Source organism: Amphiura filiformis, chromosome 20 (assembly GCF_039555335.1).
Source record: "Amphiura filiformis chromosome 20, Afil_fr2py, whole genome shotgun sequence".
Classification (NCBI taxonomy): domain Eukaryota; kingdom Metazoa; phylum Echinodermata; class Ophiuroidea; order Amphilepidida; family Amphiuridae; genus Amphiura; species Amphiura filiformis.
Genome location: NC_092647.1, coordinates 58,927,192 through 58,953,979, shown reverse-complemented (window position 1 = coordinate 58,953,979; position 26,788 = coordinate 58,927,192). Strand labels below are relative to the sequence as shown.

Genomic DNA, 26,788 nt, shown 5'->3' with positions numbered 1-26,788 from the left:
TTAGCATGACTCCACAGAGCTCGCGTTGATCAAGGTCACTCTCGCTTTTCATTGCGCAGTGAATATTATTTTGGGTAAAAAACATGTTACTTTTCACATATAAAGGTTTTGATATGAGGGGAAGGGAGTTCAAGCTCGTTCACTAACACTTGTTAGGGGGGGCCCCCTAACAAGTGTTAGTGAACGAGCTTGAACGGTCCCGACCCTTGGAAGAAAACCCGGGGAGAAAATCAATAGACTATTTTCGGAGATATGTTCAAACGGAAACGGGATTTCCGGTTTCACCCTGCCACAACAAGCTGTCATGCCGCGATTCCGGTCTTTGCCGGGGCGGGCGGAGGTCTTTGTCACTCGGTGACGAAATCCCTAATTATAGCAAAATCCAATAAATTTTCAATTTGGCAGCACTCATCTTTTATTACGCATGCTCAATCCAATTAGCACGGGAAGTTCAAAGTTCAGTGAACTATGACTGACTTTTGACTTTCCCTGATTTACGGGACAAATTTGTCATTTCTACGCCTACAAATCTCGAATCAAAGTAGCATCAGCTACTTTGGATTTTTGACTTTTCGTTAATATATTTAAATCAAGTGAGAGAGAAAAACTTTAAAATTCCATCCGGGCCTTTCGCGCGAAACCATATGCTGAAATCAAGATGGCGTCAGGTTAGTGGAACTTCATGAATTATGTCCTCAAAATACATCTGTTTTTGCACACTTTAGCAATATTGTATCTTGTTGATTTTCAACTTTCTGGTTATATATGCTCAATTTGAAGTAAAGAATTTTGTTTTTAAAGAAATCGTAGCTGATTAGAGACTTCATATTGTAGATTTAAAGTAGGTGTGGTGCGCGAATGTTATCGTGCAGTCACTAAACACGTGAACGTGCGTATACACGTATGGTGCGACATGCGGTACAAAATGTATGTCACTGTCACTGTGTGTAGTCCCTGTCATGTCTATGTACGTATGGTATGGTAGGGTCTATGGGATGGGAGCAATTTACCCAACATTGTATTGATTACTTGGTCAAAGTGGTAATACTATTACTAATTTTAAATTTAAAAAGGCATTCGTGTTCGTGATCCACAACCTCATCCCCCCACTTTTCTCAAAAAAAGTTGAGATTTTATACCACTGCACTGGCTGCACTGGAAACCTCTGGCTACATAAGGGGTGGTGCAATAATTATGTGTAACCCCGGGTGGTGAATTATAGGGGGCGGGGCAAAGATTTTTGGCAAGCCAAAGGGGGGGCAAGCATTTTTCGGCAGGTCGAAAGGGGGGTCAAGCATTTTTTGGCAGCAACAATATAGGTAGGCCTATAGCATAGCCATATAAATGAAAGTTTGGACAATAAATGAAATTTTCCAAAATAATGAATACCGGTACGGTAATGAAATCATGACCTCATATTTCACTGAAAAAAATGTGATAGGAAACTAATAATTTAATTTCATTAGCCAAAGGTAAAATTCGTGAAGTCAACGGCCCAAACATGTCAGAAACTATGCATTATTTCGACGTATAGGCCTTAAATAATGAATGTTTTGAGCAAGTTTCATGTAAATTATTAAAGTCGTCTTCAGATTTTGTTACTTTCAACTGTTAATTAGCATTGAAGAATGGAAAATTGAAGGTTGAAAACGACTTTTAAGTCGTGCGTTTAACAGTACACGCGTTTAACGTTCCCATGCCTAATTTGAATTTCGTGTTGGACTGGTATACCAGAACAAAATTACAACACATTGTCTATTCTCGCAAATGCAAAATCGGAATCAACTGAAAATAACAAGAGGGTGCTGGTATTTATTTATTTATTTATTTATTTATTTTACATAACTGGCTAAAATACATCAAAAATACACATACAAATCATGTCATAAAGTAAAAATTATAAAAGATTGTCCCGGTAGGCTAGCCAGGAGGAGCCAGGAGCGCGAACACTATCACCCAGTGGGGTGTGACCCCTCCAACCCACCGAGACAAGTGAAATCAAAACATAAATATTGCACTTTTATAATATATAACACATTACACATATTTCAACTACAATATCATAAAAATTTAGGAGTCCAGCTCCAGCTCTTGCATAGTCATTTCAATAAAATGTGTTTTTAGGTGGCTTTTGAATGGCCTCATACTTTTATGCAAAACAAACTGATCCCTGATGGACACTGGAAGTGCATTCCAAAGACGAGGAAAATTAACATAAAACTATCACAAAATCCTCCTTTAAAATAGTACATAACATTTCTCACTGACTTTCATAAAACACGGCTTGTGAGAATGTGATGTTGTGTTGCATGGTTGAGATGTGGGATTTTCATTCCAAATTTGAATTAAAAAAAAAAAAACATCATGGAAGTCACCAACTTGACTCAATTTTTGTCAAAAGTAAGATCAGCTGAACTGAAGATGGGAACAATTTCCAAGACAGAAATGTACTTTCTTACAGGTGACAGGAAGATGGGCTAATAATGAATCCAACTCTGCACTGATCATGCTGATGATCATCATCACACATGACTAAGCACGGTAAAGCACCGATGGGCAGGACATGTGCATAGAATGGAAGACCACATCCTGTACGGCGAGCTGTCATCTGGGGAAGAAATGTAGGGGCACCTCTAAAAAGGTACAAAGACTACCTTAAGTCATCTCTGAAGGCCTGCAACATGGATCCCAGACACTGGTCTACCTTGGCTGCTGACCGTGTTGTTTGGAGACACACAGTGCAGCAAGCTGTCTCTGCCTTTGAAATTTCAAGAAAAACCCAGTTGGAAGACGAGAGAAAGAGGCGGAAAGAGAGCCAGCAACAGAACCCCCACCACTTATCAGACTTTTACCTGCAACTACTGCAGTCGGACCTGCCTATCCCGCATCGGCCTCGTTAGTCACCAGCGAGCCTGTGGCGGCAAACGTGGACAACAGCCTTAAATCTTTGTTAGCCAAGCCAAGCCAAGAGAGAGAGAAAATGTGTTGTAATTTTGTTCTGGTATACCAGAACGAAATTCAACTTTGCTAAACAAATTAATCTGCAAGAAATTTTTGGTACATAAACATTATGTAGCCAGAGGTTTCCAGTGATATAAAAATCTGAACTTTTTTTGAGAAAAGTGGGGATGATGCTGTGGATCGCGAAATGCCCTTAAAGGAAATGGTGTTTTAAAAAAATGTTGAAAAAACACAATTGCACCCAAAAAACCCAATTGCGGCAGCGAATACTGTGATTGCGTTTGCCTCCAGGCTCCAGTGCTTAGCATAAAGGATCAAAAATTTAGTGTGAGGAAAGGTCAAACATCAATTATCAATTATGCTTTGCATCAAAAATAAATAAAAAAATTGGAAAACTTTGTAAAATTACAAGTACAAGTGGAAATGTTTCAAGCCAAGGGGAAATGTCAATTGAAAAAGGCCCGTGTCCAACACCTCTGAGCAAGCCTGGAAATTAATGGGCACGGCCGCTGGAAGCAAATTTGCCCTCGTAAAGCCACCAACGTGTAAAAATCATATGGACCAGGAGCAATTTTCTAAAACAAATTGCTCCTAGTTCAGGCTTGGAAATCCGATGCGAATCCATGAATTGATTCACCCTAAATATTCTTGTCAAACATAAACCAGGTGAATCCATGTGATTTCACGTAAACATTGACAGACAGTTTACAAAATTGAAAAGAAAAAGATGCACATATACCAAGTTTGACTCCCACTTTGACTATTTATACTTCATTTTTTACGCAACTGAACCCCCAAAATGGCGAATATGGTATAAAGTACAATCATTGATATATTGTACAATACATTTGAGAGGGTAATTTAAGACACATTGGTCACCGGGATCTTTCGTTCTCCAAAGCGACCATCTTGGATGAGTAAATCAGACTGATAGAGGGCAGTATTTTTTTCAATCATTGTGGAGTGCAAGGATTCATGCAATAATTCTCTTGCGAAAATCCAAATGGATTTGCCCGCACTGCCATGGATTTCTAGGCCTGCAGCTTTGTACTTGATGTAGTAGTACTGGTATAGACGAAAAAGAGTTTGTACATAAAAGTGGGAATCAAAGTCAACCTGTATTGTAGAGGGATAGCTGGAAGCTGATTTTAAATTTTGTTATCACTTGCATATGGTATTTGGGCATTTAATCATTGTGGAATTTTAAAATTGATAATCTGTCAAAATTTTAGAACGATAATTCCCGTTAAAATCATTAGGTAAACTTAAAACTCGCGCTAAAATGATGAACTATGAACTAGAAACACTGACTTCTGGTTCACTTCCGGGTTTCCAATAAAAATAAAAAAAAAAAAGTGACACTATTATCGACCATGTGTGCAACTTGGTAAGCTTACTACACAAGATAGCATGAAAATATCGGCATTTTTGAACTGTGACTTGTAAGATGCCACAGGTGGTATAAATAAGCAAGATTGCAGTCTGTTGGAACACTGATGATAGTATAATGTCTTCTTAATTGCATATTTCATTTCCATTGCATCCATAGCAACCAAGAAGAGAGGCAAGGTGAAGGGCAAGACCTTACATCTCAATGACTTCTTAGCAGCATCAGGTGGTAGTGGTCCATCAGGACCAGGAACCAGTTATGTACTTGGCAACCAGGAAGTGTCGTCATGGGCAGATCAGACAGATGATGCAGGACTAGACAGTAAGTTCACTTTTTGTCTTCACTGATCTTATTTCTTTCCAAATGCTGGGCTGGTTCAAGGATCTGATCAAGTTTGAGTAATTTTTAACTTGCCGTTTATTGTCACATTATAAATTCAAAACAAAATGTGCAGGAAACATAATTTTAAATATCAAAGGTCACTGTGAGTATAATGACCTTAGAATTATGTTGTGATTGTAAACACCTGCTTCATCCATTAGTCTTGCAGTAAGCAGGCAGTACATGCACGTAACCAGGTTGGCAGGTAGTTTGCTAGTGTAGAATTTATGTTTCTCGCTTGAATTCAGTTACTTGTAGTCAAATAGACACCAAATGATCGCCGTTACACATGACAGCATCCCTGCAGTCAGACCTATGGCTTGGCTTTTTTAGCAATTCCTAATTACGTTTCATCGGTAGTTACATGATGACAACCAAACAACTTTTTTTTATTTCCCGAATTTTATCTATGAGCTGCTGGAATTGTGATGTAATATTTAATGTTTTTTTTATCATTTCATTACAGCTACACCCTCATGGGACGATGGAAATTATGGGAAGCCACTACCAAGTCGGGCTGCTCTGCCAACAGCGCCCCGAAGTGCCCAGCCATTAGAGATAGACCGAAGTAAACTACCAGACAAGCCTCCATACACAGTGTATCTAGGCAACATTCCTTTTGATGCAGAGGAAGAAGATATTAGCAGATTTCTTAGGAATTGTAATGTAAGGAGCATTTTGTATTCACTAATCTCCGTTGTTCAATGTCCACCCAACATTCTCTTATATTGGGATGGAAACCCAGATTGTCTATAATTCTCGGTATTCGAAATAAATTGTGTCCTCTATCGACTAAGCGATATAGGCCTGAAAGGGCCACTTCTGTTGGCCCCCATGCGATTGCTGTAGTACATGTGATGGCAATGGTACATCTCGGTTTCACCAGCTTCCCCCCGTGATTCCAAACAAAATACTTGCAATCTTTATCAGCCTAGTCATTGACTGAAAAATAATATAAATTTAAAATAGATTTTAGTCTGGCAATCTTGCTTTTAAGCAATTATCAGATTACCAATTCCAATTGTTTCGGCAGTGAATAGAATCAATGCAATATGTGCAATTCGCGTAGCAAATGAACACGCACACAATGTAATCTTGATGAAAACCGAAATATGAAAAAATCTTGACCACAATATTGGAAATTTTGTGCAATTATGGATCCTAGATTTTGCACAGTACTTGTCTTCTCCATCAGAGATGTGTCTTGCTAAATATGGTGAAAAACTAAAATACTACAATTTTGTTGCATATTTTGTAACTTTAAAACCAATCTACAAAGCTCGACTACATGTACAGGCCACTCTGACCCAGCAATCGTATGTGCCCACTACACCATATCTCTAGAGGAAATTCTGTAATTTATCACCTGCTGAATAGTACCTTCAGAACTATGAAAAGTTTTAAAATGTCACCTTTCTAAAGTTTGTGTGGCTTATATAAGGCGGAAAAACACTGTGTATTGATATAGAATGGTATGCACGCAGTTGGGTGCAATGCTTACGCTAGTTGTGCATTGCGTAATGCGTGACTGGCGCACGCTTATGTGAATTTACGCGAGCGTTAGTTGGGACTTTATTGACGTGCGCAGTAACAAAAGCCAAATAATTTCCGCCTTATATAAGCTGAACGAACTTTAAGTAATTTCTTACCAATATATATTATAATATGTTAAGTATTTCTTTTATTCAATTTCATAACAGGTTAGTCAAGTACGACTACCACGGGAAGGAGAAACTGGTCGACTAAAAGGTTTTGGTTACGCTGAGTTAGATGACATGGAATCATTACTGCAGGCTTTACAATTAAATGAACAGGTAAAATGGAACCTATTCAATGTTAGGGGTAGGGGTAACACAGGGGTGTCTATTCGCCAGCGAAGTGTTACGTACTTACGTGTAATCCCATTATCACTATGTCAACTGGATCACGCTTTGAGTTCAGCACCACGATCGAAATGATCGCAACACAAAGTCAAAAAGGTGCGTCATCCAGTTACCAAGGAGTTATGTATCCACTTCGCTGGCGAATTCTTTCAGAAAATCTAAATTATTCCCTCGATCGACCGCATTGTGGCCACATTATTACCCAACCTGAAACCCACAGAAAGGACCCAAAAGGGAAAATCTTAAGTAATTCTGTAATTCATAAGTTGTTGTACTTAGGTCTTGAAAACACTATTTCATGATAAATAAAAAAAAGCGACATGTATAATATGTTAATACACCCCCCCCCCCCATTTACAAATCTGTGTAGGAGAATTTTTTTTTTTAAATGGATTCTCGGATTCTCGCTTACTAACAAAAACCTCTCTATATTCTGTGTTTGTTATAGACTATGAGAAATAGGCGTATTCGAGTAGACCTAGCAAGTCAGGCTCAATCAGGTGAGTGACCCAACATCAGTTAATTAGGGAATTTTAGTTATAGGTAATTCAGTAATAATGCTGTAAGAGGAATCTTTGATCAATAGTTGACCTGAATCCCACAGAATTTTTTTTTGTTTTTTACATTTCCGGAATTGGATGATGATAATTTGTTAAAAAGAGCAACAAAAACTTTTGGACGGGGTGATACCCAGCAGCCTGTTCCCCGGACAAGCCCCCTTGCACCCCAGGAATTCCGGAAGTTTGGCGAGGTGCTCCCTTAGGCTCGCACAGGGTTCCCACAGTCCTTGAAAGTCCTTGAATTTGAAAACACCTTTTCAAGTCCTGGAAATTTGCATGAAGTCCTTGAAAGTCCTTGAAAATTGGAATTTTACCTAAAGTATAATTTTGATAAGATTTGGGGAGTGAAGAGAAGCTGTCACTTTCGTTAATATGTGCTGCATGGAGAGCCGCATTATGATTTTCGTGTTGTGGTAAGTCCTTGAAAATCGTGCTTTTGGACCTTGAAAAGTCCTTGAATTTTCAATGCTTCAAGGTGCAGAAACCCTGCTCGCATGTTTTTCAGGAAATGGATCGTTACCTCACTTACATCTCTGCTTGTAGTTTGAGAACCACCATGTGTATCAAGTGTTTCTTGATTCACCTAGGATGTTGTGATATGTCAATCTCTTGTTAGTTTGCATCTACTTGACAAAATGTGGCAAATCTTTTAAAGGGCATTTCAGGGTCATCGGGGTCATCTTAATCCAGGTTAGGTTTTAAAAGATGGCCTGATTTCACCATGTGTTATAATTTCCCCACATGGTGAAATCACAGAATGACATATATCGCCAAGTGATAGTGATCGGTAGGCAAACGTGATGTATGCTGGGAATGGATAGGGGTCAAAAGCTATTAGATTTGTCACCTGCGATGGCAAAAATTGATAGGACCATCCTCTTATTGTATTTGACAAGACAATATGTCAGGTGATTATGGCTCCATGTTACATGTTACATATAATATGTAGGTAATAGTAATGTACTCTAAATGTATGATAAATCCAATTATTCTCCACTATCTTATTCATTGACTTTAGTATTTTGATCTAATCATTATTTTCTTACATCACAGAGGGTCAAACAGGTGGCCATGGAGGTGGGTTTGATCGCACTGAAGATGATACAGACTGGAGGAGCGGCGGCGGACAGAGTTTCTCTGACAGAGGCAGTGGAGGTGGAAGTTCATTTAGCAGAGGTCAGTGTTTTGGTTATAGATTTATTACCTATAAAATATACCTGAACTTGAAAAAATATTTCAATTCACACACTTAATTGTCACATTTTGAGAGAAAAAAAGTCATTGTTATCATATTTGGGAAAAGGGCAATCTTTCCTCTTTTGTTTAATGCTGAAGAAAGGAGGCAGCCTATGCTTCTCGCTGGAAGGGCGTAAGACAATGCGACTAGACACAATTAATATATGCGAGGATAAGAAATAAATGATGCAAGCCCAAAAAATTATGATTTATATGACTTTATGAAGCTCAGGCAAACTGACATGTGATCTGCTTCCACGAAATGAGCGTAAAGTCAGAAGTTTATAGTTTTGAGAGATCCTGGCTGCTGAGTTGATGTTCTTTGTTTGCCATGCACCTGTACAAGCCAGTAAAATGTCCTTTGTGAATGGCCCATTGTGCCCCATTAACAAACACATACTCTTGGCTTGAACAGGTGTGTGTACAATAACACCAACACAGCAGCCAGGGCTTCACGATTACCAGTTAAAAGTTAAACCACTGGACTACCTGAGTTCAAAGTTGGTAAACAGGTAATCTCTAATCATGATTGCATACTCTCTCACTATTTTTTTAATGCTGATAAAATTGTCTTCTGTTGTTGTCACTTGTAGCCTTGGAAGATTTACTTAAAGAGGAAGGAAGAGTTGTTCAATGCCAATTGATAAGAATTAAGCTTGAAGTTGGAAGGAAGTTGTTCATGTGCTGATATCAGTCAAGTGACAAGCAGATAAGAAGCTGTAACCTCAAACCAAGCTAGAGGTTAAAAACTCATTTTGTTGATGCAGTTCTTCATTTCATCAATAAAACGAGTTACCTCACTTGGTATAATTTTTGTTCTAAGTCAACCAATTAGTTAATGTTTATTTGTGTTGTTGGTTTATTGTTGCTAGGAGACCGTGATGATCGCTATGGTGATAGAGGCGGTTTTGACAGGGAGAGACGAGGAGGAGGAGGAAGAGGATTCGAAAATTATGAAGGTGAAAAAAAAAATCAATGGGTAACAATAACATTATTTTATGGTAATAGAATAGGAATAAATAATGCAGTATTATCCTTTACATCCAAATATTGTGTCCTCGGTAGTAAAAACGTTTGAAAAATTATTTACGATTTTACTACCTCGGACACATTATTTGAATTATCCTTTATTTCTTTTAAAATAATGCGCCATGTCGTAGGCAAGAAGATGACAGATCAATTGTTCTATAGCTTATTTAAAATATTGACCTCTATTTACGAGGTATTTGTTTATACAGGGACTATCAAATGTAGAAAGAAGACTTATAGTCACAGTACAAATTTTCAATAAAATGGCACAGTTATTCTGCAAAATGACATTCTGACGTGCCATTAAAAGGCAATGCGGGCTGGTGACGGGAAAATCATCAAATTTAATTAGCCTATGGTGACGGGAAAATCATCAAATTTAATTAGCCTATGGTGACAGATATCAAGTAGTAGTAGAAGAGAGCATTTCCATTTTGCTTTGTCATTTGGTTGAGAAATGAGAACTGCACTGCTTTAAAATTTCTTATGCAAATCTTCTAAACAATTGTTCATAGAACATGCGTCATGAGAGAAAGCTATTCACAAAGTCACAGGACTCCCCTGAAAAGTCCTGAAATTGTTTTCTAATAATTGAATGATAATCAACTTGTGATATGAAATGTTTTATAATAATAACAAGCATGTAGTGTTTCTTTGATTGTTTAGAAAGCCGTGGTGGTGCTGGAAGAGCAGACTCTCAATCACAGTGGAGAACTTCAAAAGATGACAGAGACAGAGGGCGTGGTTTTGATAATTACAATCAAGACCGTGCTGGTGGTGGGGGCTATGGCCGAGACAGAGATGGTGGCCGGGGTTTTGAAAACTACAACCGAGACAGGAGAGGCGGAGACAGATATGGTGATAACGACAGGTACGGAGGTGGCGGCGGAGGCTATGGTGGCAGCAGGGATAGATATGGTGACCGTGACAGAGGTTATGGAGGTGACAGAGGGTATGACCGAGGCGGAGAAAGGGGATACGACAGAGATAGGGGATACGGTGGTGATCGGGACAGAGGAGGATATGGTGGTGATAGAGGAGGGTACGGCGGTGATAGAGGAGGTGACAGATATGGTGATAGAGGTAAGTTGTATTATACTCTGATCAGCTCTTAATCGTCGGGACTCATAATATCGTGGATTGATATAGAATCGCGTATACAAACAGCTTGGCGCACCATCTACGCAGACCGCAGTTTGCGTATTGCTTGACTGATGCTTTTGTGAACTTACGCAGGCCTAAGTTGGGACTTAATTGACGCGCGCAGTAACAAAAACCGAATAATACTCACCTATAAATACGAGCTGATCATATGATAGTGGCAAGGGTCAAAATAAGCCAAAATGTTCCAAGGGGCAGATTCTTACCATTCAAAAAACATGTAATATTTCTTTAAAAACGCTAAAAGTTTATAGCTTCAGGGGTGCTCCACTCTGAGCCTGCCAGCATGGACCTTGCCAGCCAGCAGTGAATACGGATTTTTAAGTGCTTTTTGACCAGTTCGAATACAGTTGATTCATGTTCATTTAAGGCTTTATCATATCTTTGATGCAAGAATTATTCAGTCTTTTAACTCCTGTCTATTGGACTTTGCTTCCTGCAGAAATGTTGAATAATTTGTTATGCTTGTATATTTGTTTGAAGGAGGAGGCCGAGATGGAGGAGGGAGAGGTTATGGAGGAGGACCTCGTGATGATGCTGATGGGGAATGGAGAAGTTCAAGAGACGGTGGCGAGGATAGGGATCGAGGTTAGTAAAATTAAATAATGCTATCACACATATGGAATCATATTGTCGGCAGAGTGCAACACTATCGTAAATGCAGTAGAATGCAGTAGCTGCCATTTGCAACATTTCAATAAATGTACTTACTTTTAATAGGGATGACCAATGAACCATCAACTTGATTAGAACACTCCCATAGACATGCAGGGAGCTCAACTGTGCACTGCTTGCACAGACATTTCTAAATTGATCTCATTCTTTTATTTTTCATAATTTTTCTGTAAAAATTGGAGATGTTAATGCCAATTATGTTTTGTAACTATCCTGCAAATTACAGCATCATAACTTATTTGGTTTTTCTGTAAGTGTGAGTCAAAATTGGTCCATCGCCACAGTGCGCTTAATTGCCAGTGGCCCAGTGCAGCACTGCTCAGAATGGCACAAAATATTCAGATGAAAAAGATCAGGTGAACACCTTGACCTACTGAGCTGTAATTTGGCAGAGTTGTTGTTATTACCTCTATCATACCCTCTGTAAAAAGGAAAAAAAGCGGACAAGTAGATCTCGAGTTAAAAATTAAATCACCAGCTTCCCTTTGGAATTTCCAAACACCTTTCGAATCATGTTAAATAGACACCTTTCTGAACATAAATGTGAAGTTTCATGCTCATTTGTTGTATTATTCACCTGATCTCAACCCTAAACATTTTCTTATATTTATACCATCTGCACTGACTTGCTGCTATACACGCACAGGAGCTGTACTTTTAAAATACGCGCCTAATCAATAATGAGTCTTTCACTCCATTGTTAAAGTACTGTGCTCCCAGTAGCATATTGAGTGACCAGGCCCTGGAGTGTGATGGTTTTGTAGCACATGACAGTATTCATTCAAGCCTATCAAGGTCTGTTATTAGCCACTTGCTGAATGGCTGGGCATTATCAGCTATCAAAGAGATACCTTGTGCTGCTGCCAATCACAATAGAGGTTAAACATTTTGTTAAAACCCCAGAAGTGATATCAGGACAAAGCTGTGCATGTTGGTACTTGATTGTTTGGATTCCTATGTTGAAAATCCTTGTAGTACATTAGTATTTTTCTTATGTGTAGTGTATATTGTTGTGGAAAAAAAAGTTCACCTGGACTTTTGATTTTGTGCCACTTTGGCCATTATGGATGATTTTTGGCAAATGTTTTCTAAAAGCATGATTTCAGTGCCTCGGTTTGAAGAAATACTTAATGCTATTGACTAGTAAAGTGCCATTTCATAAGAAACCCTTTGATACTTTCACAATATGCTTGTTTCATGTTTCCATATATATTAAAATAAAGAAATATAAAAAGGTAAATATATGCTTATACCAATTTTGCTCACATTGCTATATTTAGACTTTGTCAATTTATTTCGTTCCAATGACCGGTCAGAATGGGAAACTTTGAAAATTCATAATTCGAAAAGTTTTTGACCGATTTTGACCATTTAACCACCAAAATACTTCTGTTGATGAGTTCTTTCCAGAAAACAATCTTTTGTAGCAAAAGGGGCAACATGAAATTATGATGGTCATCCCTACTTTTAACCAATAACACTAGAAAAAACACCCAACTACATGTAAAGGTGATATCTTGGGGGTTAGCTTAGTGGCCATCAGGAAAGTATACAGAACATCAACACTTTACAATAAGCATGAGGGCCCATTGAGGGGATTGTGCTGCAGACAATAGGTATTTTACAAAAGGCAGCTATTACATTCTACTGCAGTTACAATACAGGCAAAGGAATTCTTCTTTTTGTTGCCCAAATTTCTGTGTTTATATTTTTTAGCCCATTTTGAGACATTTTCCAGATTTATGAACTTGTTTTGTGGAGAATTTTCCTGTTTTTTCTTTGAAATGTATTATGTGTGACTACAGAAAATCAGTATATCCAAGTTGCCGATAATGGAAAAAAGTATGGAAATATCGGGGGGAAAATGACTGAACTATGCCTCTGACATATAAAAAAACTGAGGGCTATGGTTATCATGTATGGATGAATGTAGAGGATATGAGTAAAATTGGGTGGAAAATCGATTTATCGATTTTTATTTTTAAAGAGTGGCCACTATATTATTGTTTTTTTAATTCTGACATTGACAGGGCTTACTATCCCAATATCATCACTTGTTTTATATTGTATGTCTTTTAGTTGTATACCAGCAGTGTGGTGTAATGAAATAAAATAAAATAAACAAGTAGTAAATAAAAATATATATATATCTGAAACTCGCTTATATCTCCCAAAATGGGGTTAGCCAAGGAAACTAGCTCTGATCTTTCAGATCCTCCTCGTGAACATAAGAAGCTTGTACTAGAGAAGCGCACAAACCCATTGAACAAGCAGCAAAGGCACCAGCACCAGCAAAAGCCGCTTCTAACATATTTGGGGCAGCTAAACCCGTGGACACGGCAGCCAGGGAGAAGGAGATAGAAGATAGACTAGCCAGGGAAAGGGAAGAGATAGAAGCAGAAAGACAACGAGACTTCGAAAGAAAAGAAAGGTGAGAGAGAGAGCTTTACAGAACTGCCAACTATAGGCAAAATTTCTAATTCTCAATCATGAGAGCCAACTTGGATATGCACATATGCACAGATATAGGCCTATGTGTTAAGGGTACTATGCAAAGACCACATGCTTACAGTGCAACTGCAAACACAGCTTTTGAGAATTGACCAATCAGGTTTTTCAATATGGTTGTAGTAGGCAAGGTCAAGGTTTGAGTAATGTAGGTCGCGAGATTCCAAGAAAAGTACGCTGGCGCAAAAGAAACATTCTCTCATGATCGAGAATTAGATATTTTGCCAATAGTATAATTTCTAGAAATGAGCACATTTTTATTTCATCTTATTTTTTTTTTATGATGAAATTTTTTAAAAAGTGTAATCTTTATTAAGATTTTACACAATTTAACCATTGTCGTAGCCTTTTCCCCACACCAGCACCACAAGCGTTTGGCCAAAGGCCGGGTCTAGTCTCGGGAAATTAATCTGGGCAACAGTATTGTCATGCTTTTACTGAGATACTTGAAAAATACTGAATAAATGATAAAGAACAGTGATATGAAAGTCTGAAAACAATGTATTGATTTTATAATGGACAAGGCTGATTTTGATCAAGTCTTGAGAATACTGAAAAGTATTTTATAAGGTTGGCAAAATGGCAACTCTGGATTTAAGTGAAGATGTGCTTTAAATCACATTTCCAGATTCCGTCATAAGCCATGGTTTATTTGTTTCACACAGACTGGAACCACTCTCAGTTTGGAGACGGGAACCGCCAGTTTTATAGACTGGAACTTCCAGTTTTGAGACTGGAACTTCCAGTATAACAGGCTGGAACTTCCAGTTTAGAGACGGGAACTTCAAGTTTAGAGGCTGGAAGTTCCAGTTTAGAGACTGGAACTCTCAGTTTAGTAACAGGAACTTCCTGTATAACAGGCTGGAACTTTCAGTTTAGAGATGGGAACCTCCAGTTTAGAGGGTGGAACTTTCAGTTTAGAGACCAAAACTTCCAGTTTAGAGACAGGAACTTCCAGTTTAGAGACTGGAACTTTCAGTTTAGACACCAAAACTTCCAGTTTAGAGACAGGAACTTCCTGTATAACAGGCTGGAACTTTCAGTTTAGAGACTGGAACTTCCAGTTTAGAGATGGGAACCTCCAGTTTAGAGGGTGGGACTTTCAGTTTAGAGGTGGCAACTCCAGTTTAGAGACTGGAACTTCCAGATTAAAGGAGGCTGGAACTACAATATAGAGGCTGGCACTTCCAGAGCCTAGAACTTATAAATAGAAATAACAGAAATAATATTGTGATTCAATTTTGTCCATTACAGATTAGATCGTGGTAGTTCATCATCACGACGGGAGAGTGATGGAGATGAAGGAGGAAGAGTCTCAGAAAGAAGATCAAGGCATAGCAGCTCAGGTTCAGGCAAATCAGGACCACGCCCAGGTAGGTTGGCTCATCTTGGAAATAATTTGTTTCAACTTTGGTAGTGATGTTAGTGCTTGCACAACCATGCCAAAAAACTGCCCTTGTATGTGTAGGCTAAAGCCATGATTTTTCCGTGTTACAAAATTTAAATTCCGTGTTACAAATTCCGTGTTACATTATAAAGCACTGAAAAGTGAATACAAGCATGTTTGAAAAGTGTAATTTGTCTTGTATTATTATATTATAAGAGCTGTATCGGCCAGAATCTTGCATCGTAGGCCTAGAATTAATGCTAGAATGGATTGTTTAATGGTTTAATTACTGCTAAATTATCACTTTTCTTTGTTTTCTTTTGCAAATCAACACAGAGGTTAGACATTTTACACAGTTTTTCACTATTTTGTGGCATTTTCAAATTTCTGTGAGCAAACCCCGAATTCTGTGAATTTTTCAGTTTTTCCGTATCACAGAGAAATTGTAAGCCTATAAAGCTATCCATGATAAGGTTTAGTATGTGCAATTGAGAATGTGACCAGCGAAATACACACCTATGTCACTCCCAAACTTGAGAGAAAACCAAAAATGGAAATTCAGTAATATCTTCAGTCAATTCAACATACAGGAACAAATTTGTAACATTTTTGTCTGGAATAAGAAAGTTATTCTATAAAAATCACATAGGGCTGGATGGACAAAGGGAGTCCCAAAAGGTATGTGTTCTTAAATAGTTTGTTTAAAGGTGAAACTCATTGAAAATAAAGTTATATATCAATGGAAAGCTTATGATGTCATGATACTAAAAACAATTTTTTCTGTTTTTTTTATGGCCAATAAAGCTGAAAAATAAAAAAAGTTAATGAATTTTTGGTCGTTTTAAGGTGCCCAAAAAGCACCCAAATCGATCGTCTATGACCGTGGGAATGCTTGTGACGTAAGCTCAGGGTTCGCAGTCACGTGATCCTACTTGGAAATATGTAAACAAGACTTGCTTCCTGTACTTTGAAAGCTGCCCAGCAAGTCTACTTTACATGCATTTTCACAATAAAGCTTGAAATTAGAGGAATCTTCAAGTTGCTGGTTCCTTCTATATATATTAGAAATAATAGAATTATTGTCAACACATAAATTTTCCGTAAATTTTGGACAAATTCAGTTGAAAATGGCTGGATATAATTGGGTAATTGAGTTTGAATTTCTCGCTGCGATCAATTCCATGCGCAAATGCTTGCTGCTACCGTTCATGTCATGGACTGAATAAAATACTTGTTTGTGACATTCCCTATTCTTGATTCATTTTAAAATATCTGAGTTTTTAAAAATATTGTCTTGCAGTAATCACAAAATTAATAACAAACCACTGATTTCATCAAATCCAGCCCACAAAAGGTTTTCATATTTAGCGCATTGCGGTAAACATTCTTTCTACACAATCAATCATGATTGAAAGAAACAAATACTTTATTAGATAAATGAATACAATTTAGGCTTGGTAGACCGTTATTGGATGGAATTCTGAAATCTGAATAAAATTAAAATATTGTCACTTGTGTCACGATTCTTTAATGATAGTACAATCAGTGTGCTGAAAAAGTGAAACATTCATGTTTTACATGTACGGATTAGCGAACGCAATGTGTAAATTGCTGCTGAAGACATTGCAGGGAGCTGATCAAGGTGGATATATATATGCACAAACACAGCGACTCGCTTTGTGTTCCGGTAGCACTTGCGCTGTGTTTTAGCAGATTTGATCAATCGTTCCCTTATATTTGGAACATTTGCAGGAATAAATTTTGCTGATGAAGTAGCAATAAGTTGGAAATATCCGAATGTGAATATCAAATCGGTCTTTTTGTCTTGTACAGTACGGTCGCGGATACCGAACACTTGGCGACTGAGTTCATCCTGTACGTATGTACGAGTTGGCCTATCATACATGACCGGTTGTAAAGTTAAGAAATAATTAAAAAATCCTGCACATGTACCTTATTCTCTTCCTTCATTTTCTCATTGTGATAAGTTCATCTCAACTTGGTGTGACGAACTGAACTGGTAGCACTAGCAGTTATTTTTTGCAGCCTGTTTTCATTCCGGTTCTTCGGCAAATCTTTGCTTCTTCGTGCTGTAGGCCTACTGTAATATTCCCTTTGCATATCGTGGATGGCTTGGCCTTGGTGGACTCTGCAATTTCTTCGCAATGCATCGTAAATCACCCCAGCACTTTTCCCATTTTTAAATCCACACACTTTATTCAGGAACTTCATTCTTGATTTGATCATGATGTTTCCTTCATGTTATTCTTATTTTATTGAAGATATTTTTCATGTAAAGCAAGATGATAATGACTGAGTTTGTGCATTGGCCCGATGCATACCACAGTAATGCATGGACATTGTGTTTACAATCTAACCAGGAAGTAACTATGTGTCCCTGCACTGACGTCATCAACGAAAGCGCCCAATTTGAACAATTTCGTTCTGTAATTTAGGGGGGGGGTGCCAATATCCAATCTTTGCATGGAGATTGTCTAGCCTGGTACGTTTGGCAAATAAAAAATATTCTTTTCTGCTTCCTGACATAAGCTTTCCAACAATATACAATTCACTTTTCAATGTGTTTCACCTTAAGGTTTTTACTGAATAAAGATGGTGGTTCTTTGATTTGATTTACAGTTATGATACGAAGAGAAAGTGAGCGTTCAAATCCAGATGATGATGCAGTATTCAAGAAAGAAGAATCCCAATCCCAACCAAAATCACCCACATCACCGACAACGCCCAAATCACCCCTATCCCCCAAATCACCGTTATCCCCCAAAGCACCCAAATCACATTCAACAAGTCCACCTAAACCAGATGATTCATCCAAGGTCATGAAACCAGCTCCCCCTCCCAAGGAAAATGCCTGGGCGAAACGTAGCGAGACTGTCGCATCGCCCCCACCGGCGGCACACCCACCTGCTTCAGCGCCAAGTCACTCACCACCTAGTGGAGACAGTACAAGTAAAGGCGGGCCAACACCGGAGAAGAAATATATAGATGCACCACCACCCAAAGAAAATGCTTGGGGGAAACGAACTACAGAGCCCTCAAGAGGGCCGCCTCCTGCAGGTAGAGGTCAACGACCACCAGGTGAGTGAAAAGTTAAAAAAAACATAAATCCTGGAAAGAAAATTTAATGTTACTATTACTTTACCTGATGTACAATGTAAATACTGTATTTATGAAACTGTTGCTACTATGCATTGCTTTTAAATTCATACTAACTTCTGTTATGTGAAATTGTATGTTGTAAATTGTTAGAGAAAAATTGTTGGAGAAAAGTACACGGTACTGAAGGGGCTACCTTGATTAAAGAAAGATTAAACGGCCTAAGGGCTTTTTGGTGACGTGAAGGGAAAGAAGGAAGGAATAAAAAGAGAAAGGAAAGAAAGAAGTTGTTTGCTCTGGGTGGGATTCGAACCCGAGACCCCTCGCATGCCAAGCACACGGTTGGCGACACCTTGCCATGGGTCTTGGCCAGCGAAACCGGCCTATATATCACTTAGGGCGATTGTGACTGTCATCACACCATGTGGGATGCACGCATTGAACAACAGCGCATATATCAAGTAGTATTTTGTAGTACACGGCACGCAGTTAGGGTTAAATAAATCAAAGTTAGCTAAAAGTTTGAAAGTCAAGTATGATCAGGCCTCAAATTAATCTTTCCTTGCACCCCACATTGTGTAACTAGACATGAGCAATTTCAAGTGCGGGATCAAAAGTTTTTGATGACATTTGGCATTGACACAAATGAAATGAAATTAAAAAAATTGTCAGATTTGCAGCCCTCTGGTATTTCATCAACCCATCACTTTCCTTGAATTTTAAAACAATTTTTGCAAACTTTAAAATAGGTTTGAGCATGTGTCACCAAATATGTTGAGCTCCTGCCGTTATCCATTATTTTTGTTAATTTTTTCAAACCTGATTTTTTTGGTATATATTTGAATTGTTTACACAAGTCCCAACTTATGGGTCATGTCAACAGAGCAATTTTCACATAATGTCATATTCCTCCAGACATTAAACCCCCATAGAACTCCTAAGTTAAACTGCCAAAATAACCAGTGGAGTGGAGTCTTGCACTTTATCTTGTTATTTTATCTTCAGGGATGTAAGTTTTCTGTATTTTTACAGAATTCAGGTTTTTTTGTAGTCCAGATTTACACAATTTCTTTTATTTTCAGCCCATTTTGGGCTTTTTAGCCAATTACACACACTTTTTCCCAATTTTTGTATTTTTTCTTCAGGGTTACTTTCATCCCTGTTATCTTAAAATGGAAAGAAACCTACCCTGGCTGTTATTACTATATTTATTTCAGCATTTTGAGGAAACAATAACAATATTAAAGTTTGATGGAAATCACTACATTATTTTGTACAGAATCTCTGTGTTAACAATGTAACTTGTTTCTTGATCTCAGCAGATTCTAGAGGTCCAGGTGGAGGTGGAGCAGGAAGAGGCAGGAGATGATGACAGACGCGGTCCATCCCAGAGAGATGACAGAAGAGGTCCACCACGAGACGGGGATAGGAGGGGTCCACCACCACGAGACGGGGATAGAAGAGGTCCACTATCACCAAGAGAAGGAGATAAAAGAGGACCCAGAGATGACAGAAGAGAAGGAGGTCCTAGAGACGGAGGTAGAAGTCATCCTGATAAGTCAGAAAAAAGGTCACCAACACCTCGTGACCTACCAAAATATGAAGAGCCAAAGCCCACAGTAAGTTGATATAATGTAGAAAGAGTAGGGCTGTGATTTTCCAGTTATTTTGTGACCGGGTACCCTATGTAATTTATTGATGTCTTTCACATTGAACTCTGGCCTCATTATAATTGGATTTTGGCTACTTATAGACCATAGGGAGCAAGTACTCATTATGATGCCATTGAACTTTGCAGGCAAATTTTTCACGCAAACTGGGTCATGGCAAGGCTTTTATATTAAATAATGCCCTTCCGGTATCATGGAGCAGCTGGTTTTTGCTCCCGGGTATGAGGCTGGCCGGGCGGGACTCAAATTCCCGGGACTCACTCACATCCTTCAGAAAGAGACATCTATTTCTTAATTTGGTCAGTGGTCTGAGTGACCACAGATAATTTGGAAAGCTCACTTTTGTACAGAGGAAGTGCAGAAAAAGAGATAAAAGTCAAGATCAAAAAATCTGAATTCAGATTTAAATCTGAATTTTCACACCCCTGTTTGTTGCCGTTATAGATCAAAAGAGTCAAATTAAACTGAATTCTACTAGCACAGAAGGCATTGGAATGACTATACCTAAAAAGACTTCTTTTATTCATCTGCTATAAATTTGCTTAGATAGAAATTGAATGACTAAAATTGCAACCTGTGTCCTTTCACAAGGAGTATGCATTCACTATCAGCATTTGCGAACTATGAAGGGCTTAATACTGTTGGGGGGTAAATGAATGCAGCTTTTTATTTTGGCTTTTCCTCCTACCACATAAATGAATGTGTCTTGTAACTTCTCAATCAATGACGATTTTATTTCTTCTCTTTGTTTATTACAGGATTGGACAGCTCCTAACAAATTTTCCAGTTTAATGGAAGATGAAGATCCTATAGAAAACAATTCTGATTAGGCCTTGTAATATAAATAAATAGGTCATCATTTTATTTCAACGAGGTTTTTTTTTAACCTCGCCAAAGAGCAATGTTTCAGACACTGTCTTATGAGAAGAACATGCATGCAATGGGCTGTTCCATTTAAAATCCACATTACCCCTGTGGAAGATTTAGCTAAAGCCTCTCACAGAGGGAGTATACGTTTTGAATAGGTTAGACAATTTGCCTGGCTTCGGCCGAATGTTATAAATAAATACTCACTCCAGTTGGGTTTCAAAGTGATTAACTCTGACCAATTACATTTGAAAAACATACTCCCTCTGTGGAAGATATTTCCAAAATCTTCCACAGTGGTAGTGTGGATTTCAACTGAAATAGCCCAATAACAGGTACGCAGTCAGATTGATATGTTGTCACGCTTTCGTAAGGTTGTGGGAAAATAATTGTTTAGTTTGTGTTCCCCATCGTTCAAAAAGTACAGTCTGTCGGTTGCTAAAATATTTTATGTACTTATTTGGCATCCATCACTGTCTGGGACACTATTACTGCGCCATCAATTACAGTTTTATATGCATTAGATGTGACTTTGTAGTTGTAGGTATTTGAAATATTTGTACTAAATAAATAGAATCTATACCAACCTTTTTGGGGGTTGGGAGTCTGAGCTTCAGTTGGTTGGGGTACCCTAAGCAAACAGTAATTTTTCTACAGCCCAAGGCGTGACGCTGACTTATCCGACAGCGCACCTATTGAAACATTGTTGCATGTAACAGATTCCGTAATGAAAGCCTGTTTTTTCAGGAACAAACATGTTCACTTGGTGTAATATACTTAAGTGATTTCTCATTTTTTGATAAAAGTCTATCTTTCGTAATGTGAAATTAATCAAATAAATCTCGCCATAAAACTTTGGGGTTGGCCACAAAACCTGTTCGCAGGCAACCTGGCAGAACTGGTGATCGATCCACGTGCCATTGCTCTGAACACTAGAAACCAGCCTAATCACTGGCCCTTACAGGGCACCGGCGCTTGGGTCTTGAAGCCATCCCTTACCAATCGGCTCCAAGGGGGCTAGCCCCAAACTTATTTTGAGTCTCAAAGGTGGTGTCTGACTTTGTTCTTGAACTTATGGTGCCATTATTATAAAATAGGTAAAAAAACAAATTGTAGGATAACTGGATTTATTTGTGCATTTTTTTCCTTGTTTATTTTATTTGTAATAAATTCTGGGATTTTATTTAAGTACAACAACAATCATTGAAAGATATGAATAGAATTGTTTAAATTATTATATTTCTACAAATTCAAATAAAGTTGAAAATTTCACAGTATATTTAATTTCATGCTTAAGTGTACTTCAAATTTGGTTTAAAAAGTGTTGACAAAATGAATTTTTCTGCTATGGTACAGGTATCATAAGGGCATTCTGAGCAACAACCTTACAAATCGTATACATGTATGTATAATTACTTGATTGTAATCGAATGTATGAAATCAACCAATCATATTACTTGAATGTATGAAAGCAACCAATCATACTACTAGATTGTAATCAAATGTATGAAATCAACCAATCATTGTTGGGAATTTTGCAGAATGCCGAATAATAGTTATGAGAAGTGAACGCCCTCTGTTGACAGATTATATAATGCAAGCCGCTTATTCTTCAGCAATATGCCAAGATCGAAACAATATATAACCCACCCAACTCTTTACCTTGAGTATATAACTGCTAATTATTGTGCTCAATAAATTGACTCCTGCAATTCAATTGAGTTAAAGCCACTCCTTCATCTCCGTTGCCATGGAAATGGAGTGATAGCAACAGGTGTTTGGTATCGACACCCAATACCACAGTTGACGGAGTATAGGAACCTGTTCATGTTCTTCAATTCAAAAAAAGGCAGTAAAAGTACAATATGAAAGCTAAAAACACTAAATATCTTAATAAGAAGTACCAAATGCCCATGTGCAATTTTAACTTAAATTTGGACCCATTCAGGGACTACTATTTGGAATAATCCATGTCAAAAAAGTTTAAACCCTGCACTCATAAAGATGGAAGACATGTTTTGTTTTTTCCCAAATATTATGACCTACTTTCATAACCAGTGTGGTCTTTAAATAAATTTCAAGTGGGGGTGAAGTTTTGCTTATCAGTGAAGTTGACCCCTTCTCCCTCATAAAGACCACACTGGTATACTTTGGCTTATAATTGGCGAAGACTCATATAACGTTATAGATTGATATACAATAGTAAGAATGGTGTGCAGGCACTTTCGGGCGAAGCACCTATGCTAGTTGCGCTTTGAGTTATACATGACTCACTTGTGCATACTAGCACAAGTTGGGAGTTAATTGATGTGCACAGTAAAAAAAAAAGGGAATCTTCACCAATTATAAAAGTATAATAGCTCACCTGACTGCCACTAAAGGATGTACCTTTTAATGAATACCTACCTACCTTGCAGTACTATGTATGTTCCAGTTCACTTGTGATCATGTTCAGGCAAACTGTCAAATTATTAAGTATGAAACTCAATTCCTACCCACTCCTCTCACTGGTGTTAATTTCTTTATTTCTATATTATTATCATTACTATAATGATCATGTGGATCACATGACTTACTTTTATGGATCACATGACTGAATTTTGTCATGTGACACTTAGAATGCCTGCATCATGCTGGTACATGTAAATTATACATGTGAATTGCTTTAAAAAGAACCTTTCTTGAAAAATAAAAATCACATGATTAAGTAAGGGATAGCTAACCTTACAAATATGATATTTTATTATAAATGTTACTTTTTTTTCTTTTTCATTGTGTAGAATTCATTGTAGTACCAATATGTGAACAAGTTTTGGTAAATACCAAACGTCCAGAGTAATGCACTAACTATAATGGTCATTCAGATTTTGTAAAAATAATAAGGCAATTGTAAAAAGATATTTTCAAACTAAAATTACTTTTTTCCTCTTGGTTAGTGCATTAACTGGAGTTTGGGACAAAACCAAGGGTTTAATGGGAACATAATTTTGTACTTGTAATATATGATACTAATACCGCATTCATGTATCGCCAACTTTGGCTTTATATTTGCTTTGCTTAAACAGCTAATAAAAAATGAGCATGCAACAACAAATCAAGTGGAAAGCAGAATTTTTGGGCTAAATTAAGTTTCACAGATCGACAGCTAGTGGAAAACCTCTCATGAAATCAGGCTTGCACAACTAAACATCAAAAAAAAAGTGTCACTACTTTCAGTGGCTATAATTTTGAACGTTTGGAGAACTTTGTAATTGTTAGCGTAGTTTGATACGTGACTTTTATAAAATAAAATCGGAATAATCACGATTTAATGGAGCTTGATGCGTTTTGAAAAGTTGCAAATTAGAACAGATTACGTGGTATAAAATGGCATGCCGTAACATGTTCCACACACCTGAATTGAAGAGTGGTGATAGTATCATTGATATCTCGCCTGATAATTCTCTTCCAAATTGAATAGGCCGATCGGTCTATTCAATTTGGAGAGCATTTTGCATGTTATCTACATAGTAACACAGCAACCTTTCAAATCGCACCAAATTGTATTCAATCATTAATTCCGATCTTTCTACACAAGTTTGGCATCATATTCCAGCAAGCAAAATCCTCCAAACGTTCACATCAATTTGTTTGCATAAATTAGTTGTGATCAAAGCTATGGCTACACAAAGTAATGGAGACTTTCTTTTTTTGATGTATTCATGAATATAGATGATAAAATAATTGTACAAGATGAATCATGAAAATAAATAGCCCAAAAATTGTTACTTTTCAATTATGTTCAAGGTGTTATTTTTCACAAGGGATGTATATTTACAAGTTTCGTAGAAATGCAAATATAACCACAAACAAAAATTTGTACTCGATAGATTTGTGTAAGAAAAAATTATATAATTTAAAAAAAAAAGATCAACTAAGTCAAAATCAAACGATTCCTTGATGAGATATACCAGCTTGTTATTATATATATATGTCTTCACTAATTTTGGGATATTACCTCGGAAGGACTAGAACAAAATTACTGTAAAAGTTGTTTTTGTAATTTGCCATTATTTTTGCGATTTGCCAGTTTTGGGAAATTGCGCAAGTAGCTTATTTAGCGGAATATAGTATGTGCTCTTCCAGTTGAAACCTATACACCCCCTTCGGAAGACATGACCTTAATCTCTCACTCAGGAGTTGTAGATTTCAAATGGAGTCGCCCATTCAGGTAACCCGAAGATTAAGGTCATGTCTTCCATAGGGTGTATGGATTTCAATTGGAATAGTCCATGTAACTCGATTGCATTAATATATTGCACAATTTGCTTGTCTATGCCTATTTGCAAAAATAAAACCACACAAATTGCAGCAGATACAGTAATTGGTATGTAAGCAGTGGTGGCACCATGGGGGAAATGCCCCAGTCAGAACTCTCCCCCAATAAAAGCTCAGAATTATGAAAATGTCAACTTTTTGCAGCAAGTTTTTGCAAAATTTGTTGATTCCCCTAGAAATTCACTTTTTGAAAAAAATCCCTGGCGCCACCACTGTATGTAAGATGCAAATGGTGGGATTGTGAGGTGCAAAAGATAGGGGGGGGGGGCAAATAACTTCAGTGTGGTAGATGGTAAAGTTGGTTATTGATGCATTGTCTGAATGACATGTTGGATTGTTCATCACACTTGCCACAAGTGGATTTTCTCGCTAGCCTGTATTATTACAAAACTATTTCAAGGACCCCACCATACTGTGGTAATATCCCTAATAAGTGAAATCTTGGCATTAATCCCATGTTAATATGGGAATATAGCCTACCGTAAGCAGCAGCTGATATTTGACTTATAGTGATCAAGTCAATGAAACATTTTAACAAGTATTATGTAATAATTAAGTCCAAATATCAACTGAGGCCGCTATGCCTTCATTCTTATGAATTGGGATGAGGGAGTTTACAATAAAGGCTTTGTACAACCAAAACGTGTGTCACATTAGAAGTAGATAGATCTCATTGGCATCTTGAGTATTACAATAAACAAATAGATTTGAAATAATAAAAAATTTGTGTTTGTGTACTAATTACCATTCTTTGTCAGGATTGTTTTAGGACCCAGGTTTTACAGGCATGAGAATTTTCAGTTTAAAAACTGAATTCAGTTTTTTTTATAGTCAAAATTTCCGCAACTTCATTTAATTTCAGCCTGTTTTTGGTACTTTTTGCCCAATTTCACGCGCATTTTCAGTTTTTTTAGGAAAGTGCAGTCTCATGCCTGGTTTTAGCCCTACTATAGGCCTTTACACTGGTGATCCAAAACCATGCCAGAAGCCCCGGGTGGAGCGATCACTGGATTTTAGCGGTTCTCGGGTATAATGTGTAAAGTCCCTATAGTAGGGCTACCAGGTTTTAGTGGCAATGGGTTCCACTCCTGATCATAAGGGTGCCTCAGGGGTGCTCCCTGGGTCTGTAATGTGGCAGCTTGGTGTGGTAGATGCGTGTGCAAAAACTGGTTTGAAAATACTTCAAAATGGAGTGATTTACAAAAAAGTAAATAAATAAACATGGGCTTTTAAAAGTATCCTGCCCACAAAATGTATTCGTACACTTAATGGGTAGGGTACGAGCGTTTGGACAGTATTTTTTGTGGGACATGAGAGCACATCAGACATACCGAATTGCATTCTGGATACGCAGAATGTCCTTTATATCAAATAATTTTAATTTTTAAAATTCGCAATATAATACACATTTTATTATTGAAAATGATTAAAATTAATACTTTTCATAAGATTTATAAAGTTTATTTCGAGGACTTTTATATATATATATATCAAAAATTTTAAAAATAAAAATTTTCATATTAAATATGTCATAAAAACGACCTAGCTGGGGAAGTTTATACCCCCCAGCTAGGTACTCTAATTCTATCCGTCCTTTCTTCTGGCAACAAAACTTCAAATGCTTCTCCTGCGTGTTAGTTTACACC

At 37.6% G+C, this 26,788-nt stretch overlaps 1 protein-coding gene across 1 annotated transcript; it reads left to right on the top strand.

Annotated features, from left to right (window-relative positions):
- The first annotated feature begins 463 nt into the window (after positions 1-463).
- Positions 464-22,133, top strand: LOC140142983 (uncharacterized). Its single transcript, XM_072165008.1, is given in 16 exon segments — positions 464-668; positions 4,511-4,672; positions 5,199-5,398; positions 6,433-6,546; positions 7,064-7,115; positions 8,229-8,351; positions 9,284-9,370; positions 10,107-10,523; positions 11,085-11,189; positions 13,489-13,538; positions 13,541-13,707; positions 15,039-15,157; positions 17,812-18,270; positions 18,442-18,461; positions 19,611-19,907; positions 20,717-22,133. Coding segments are annotated over 16 exon segments (2,454 nt in total). The 5' UTR covers positions 464-658; the 3' UTR covers positions 20,789-22,133.
- Positions 22,134-26,788: the final 4,655 nt, after the last annotated feature.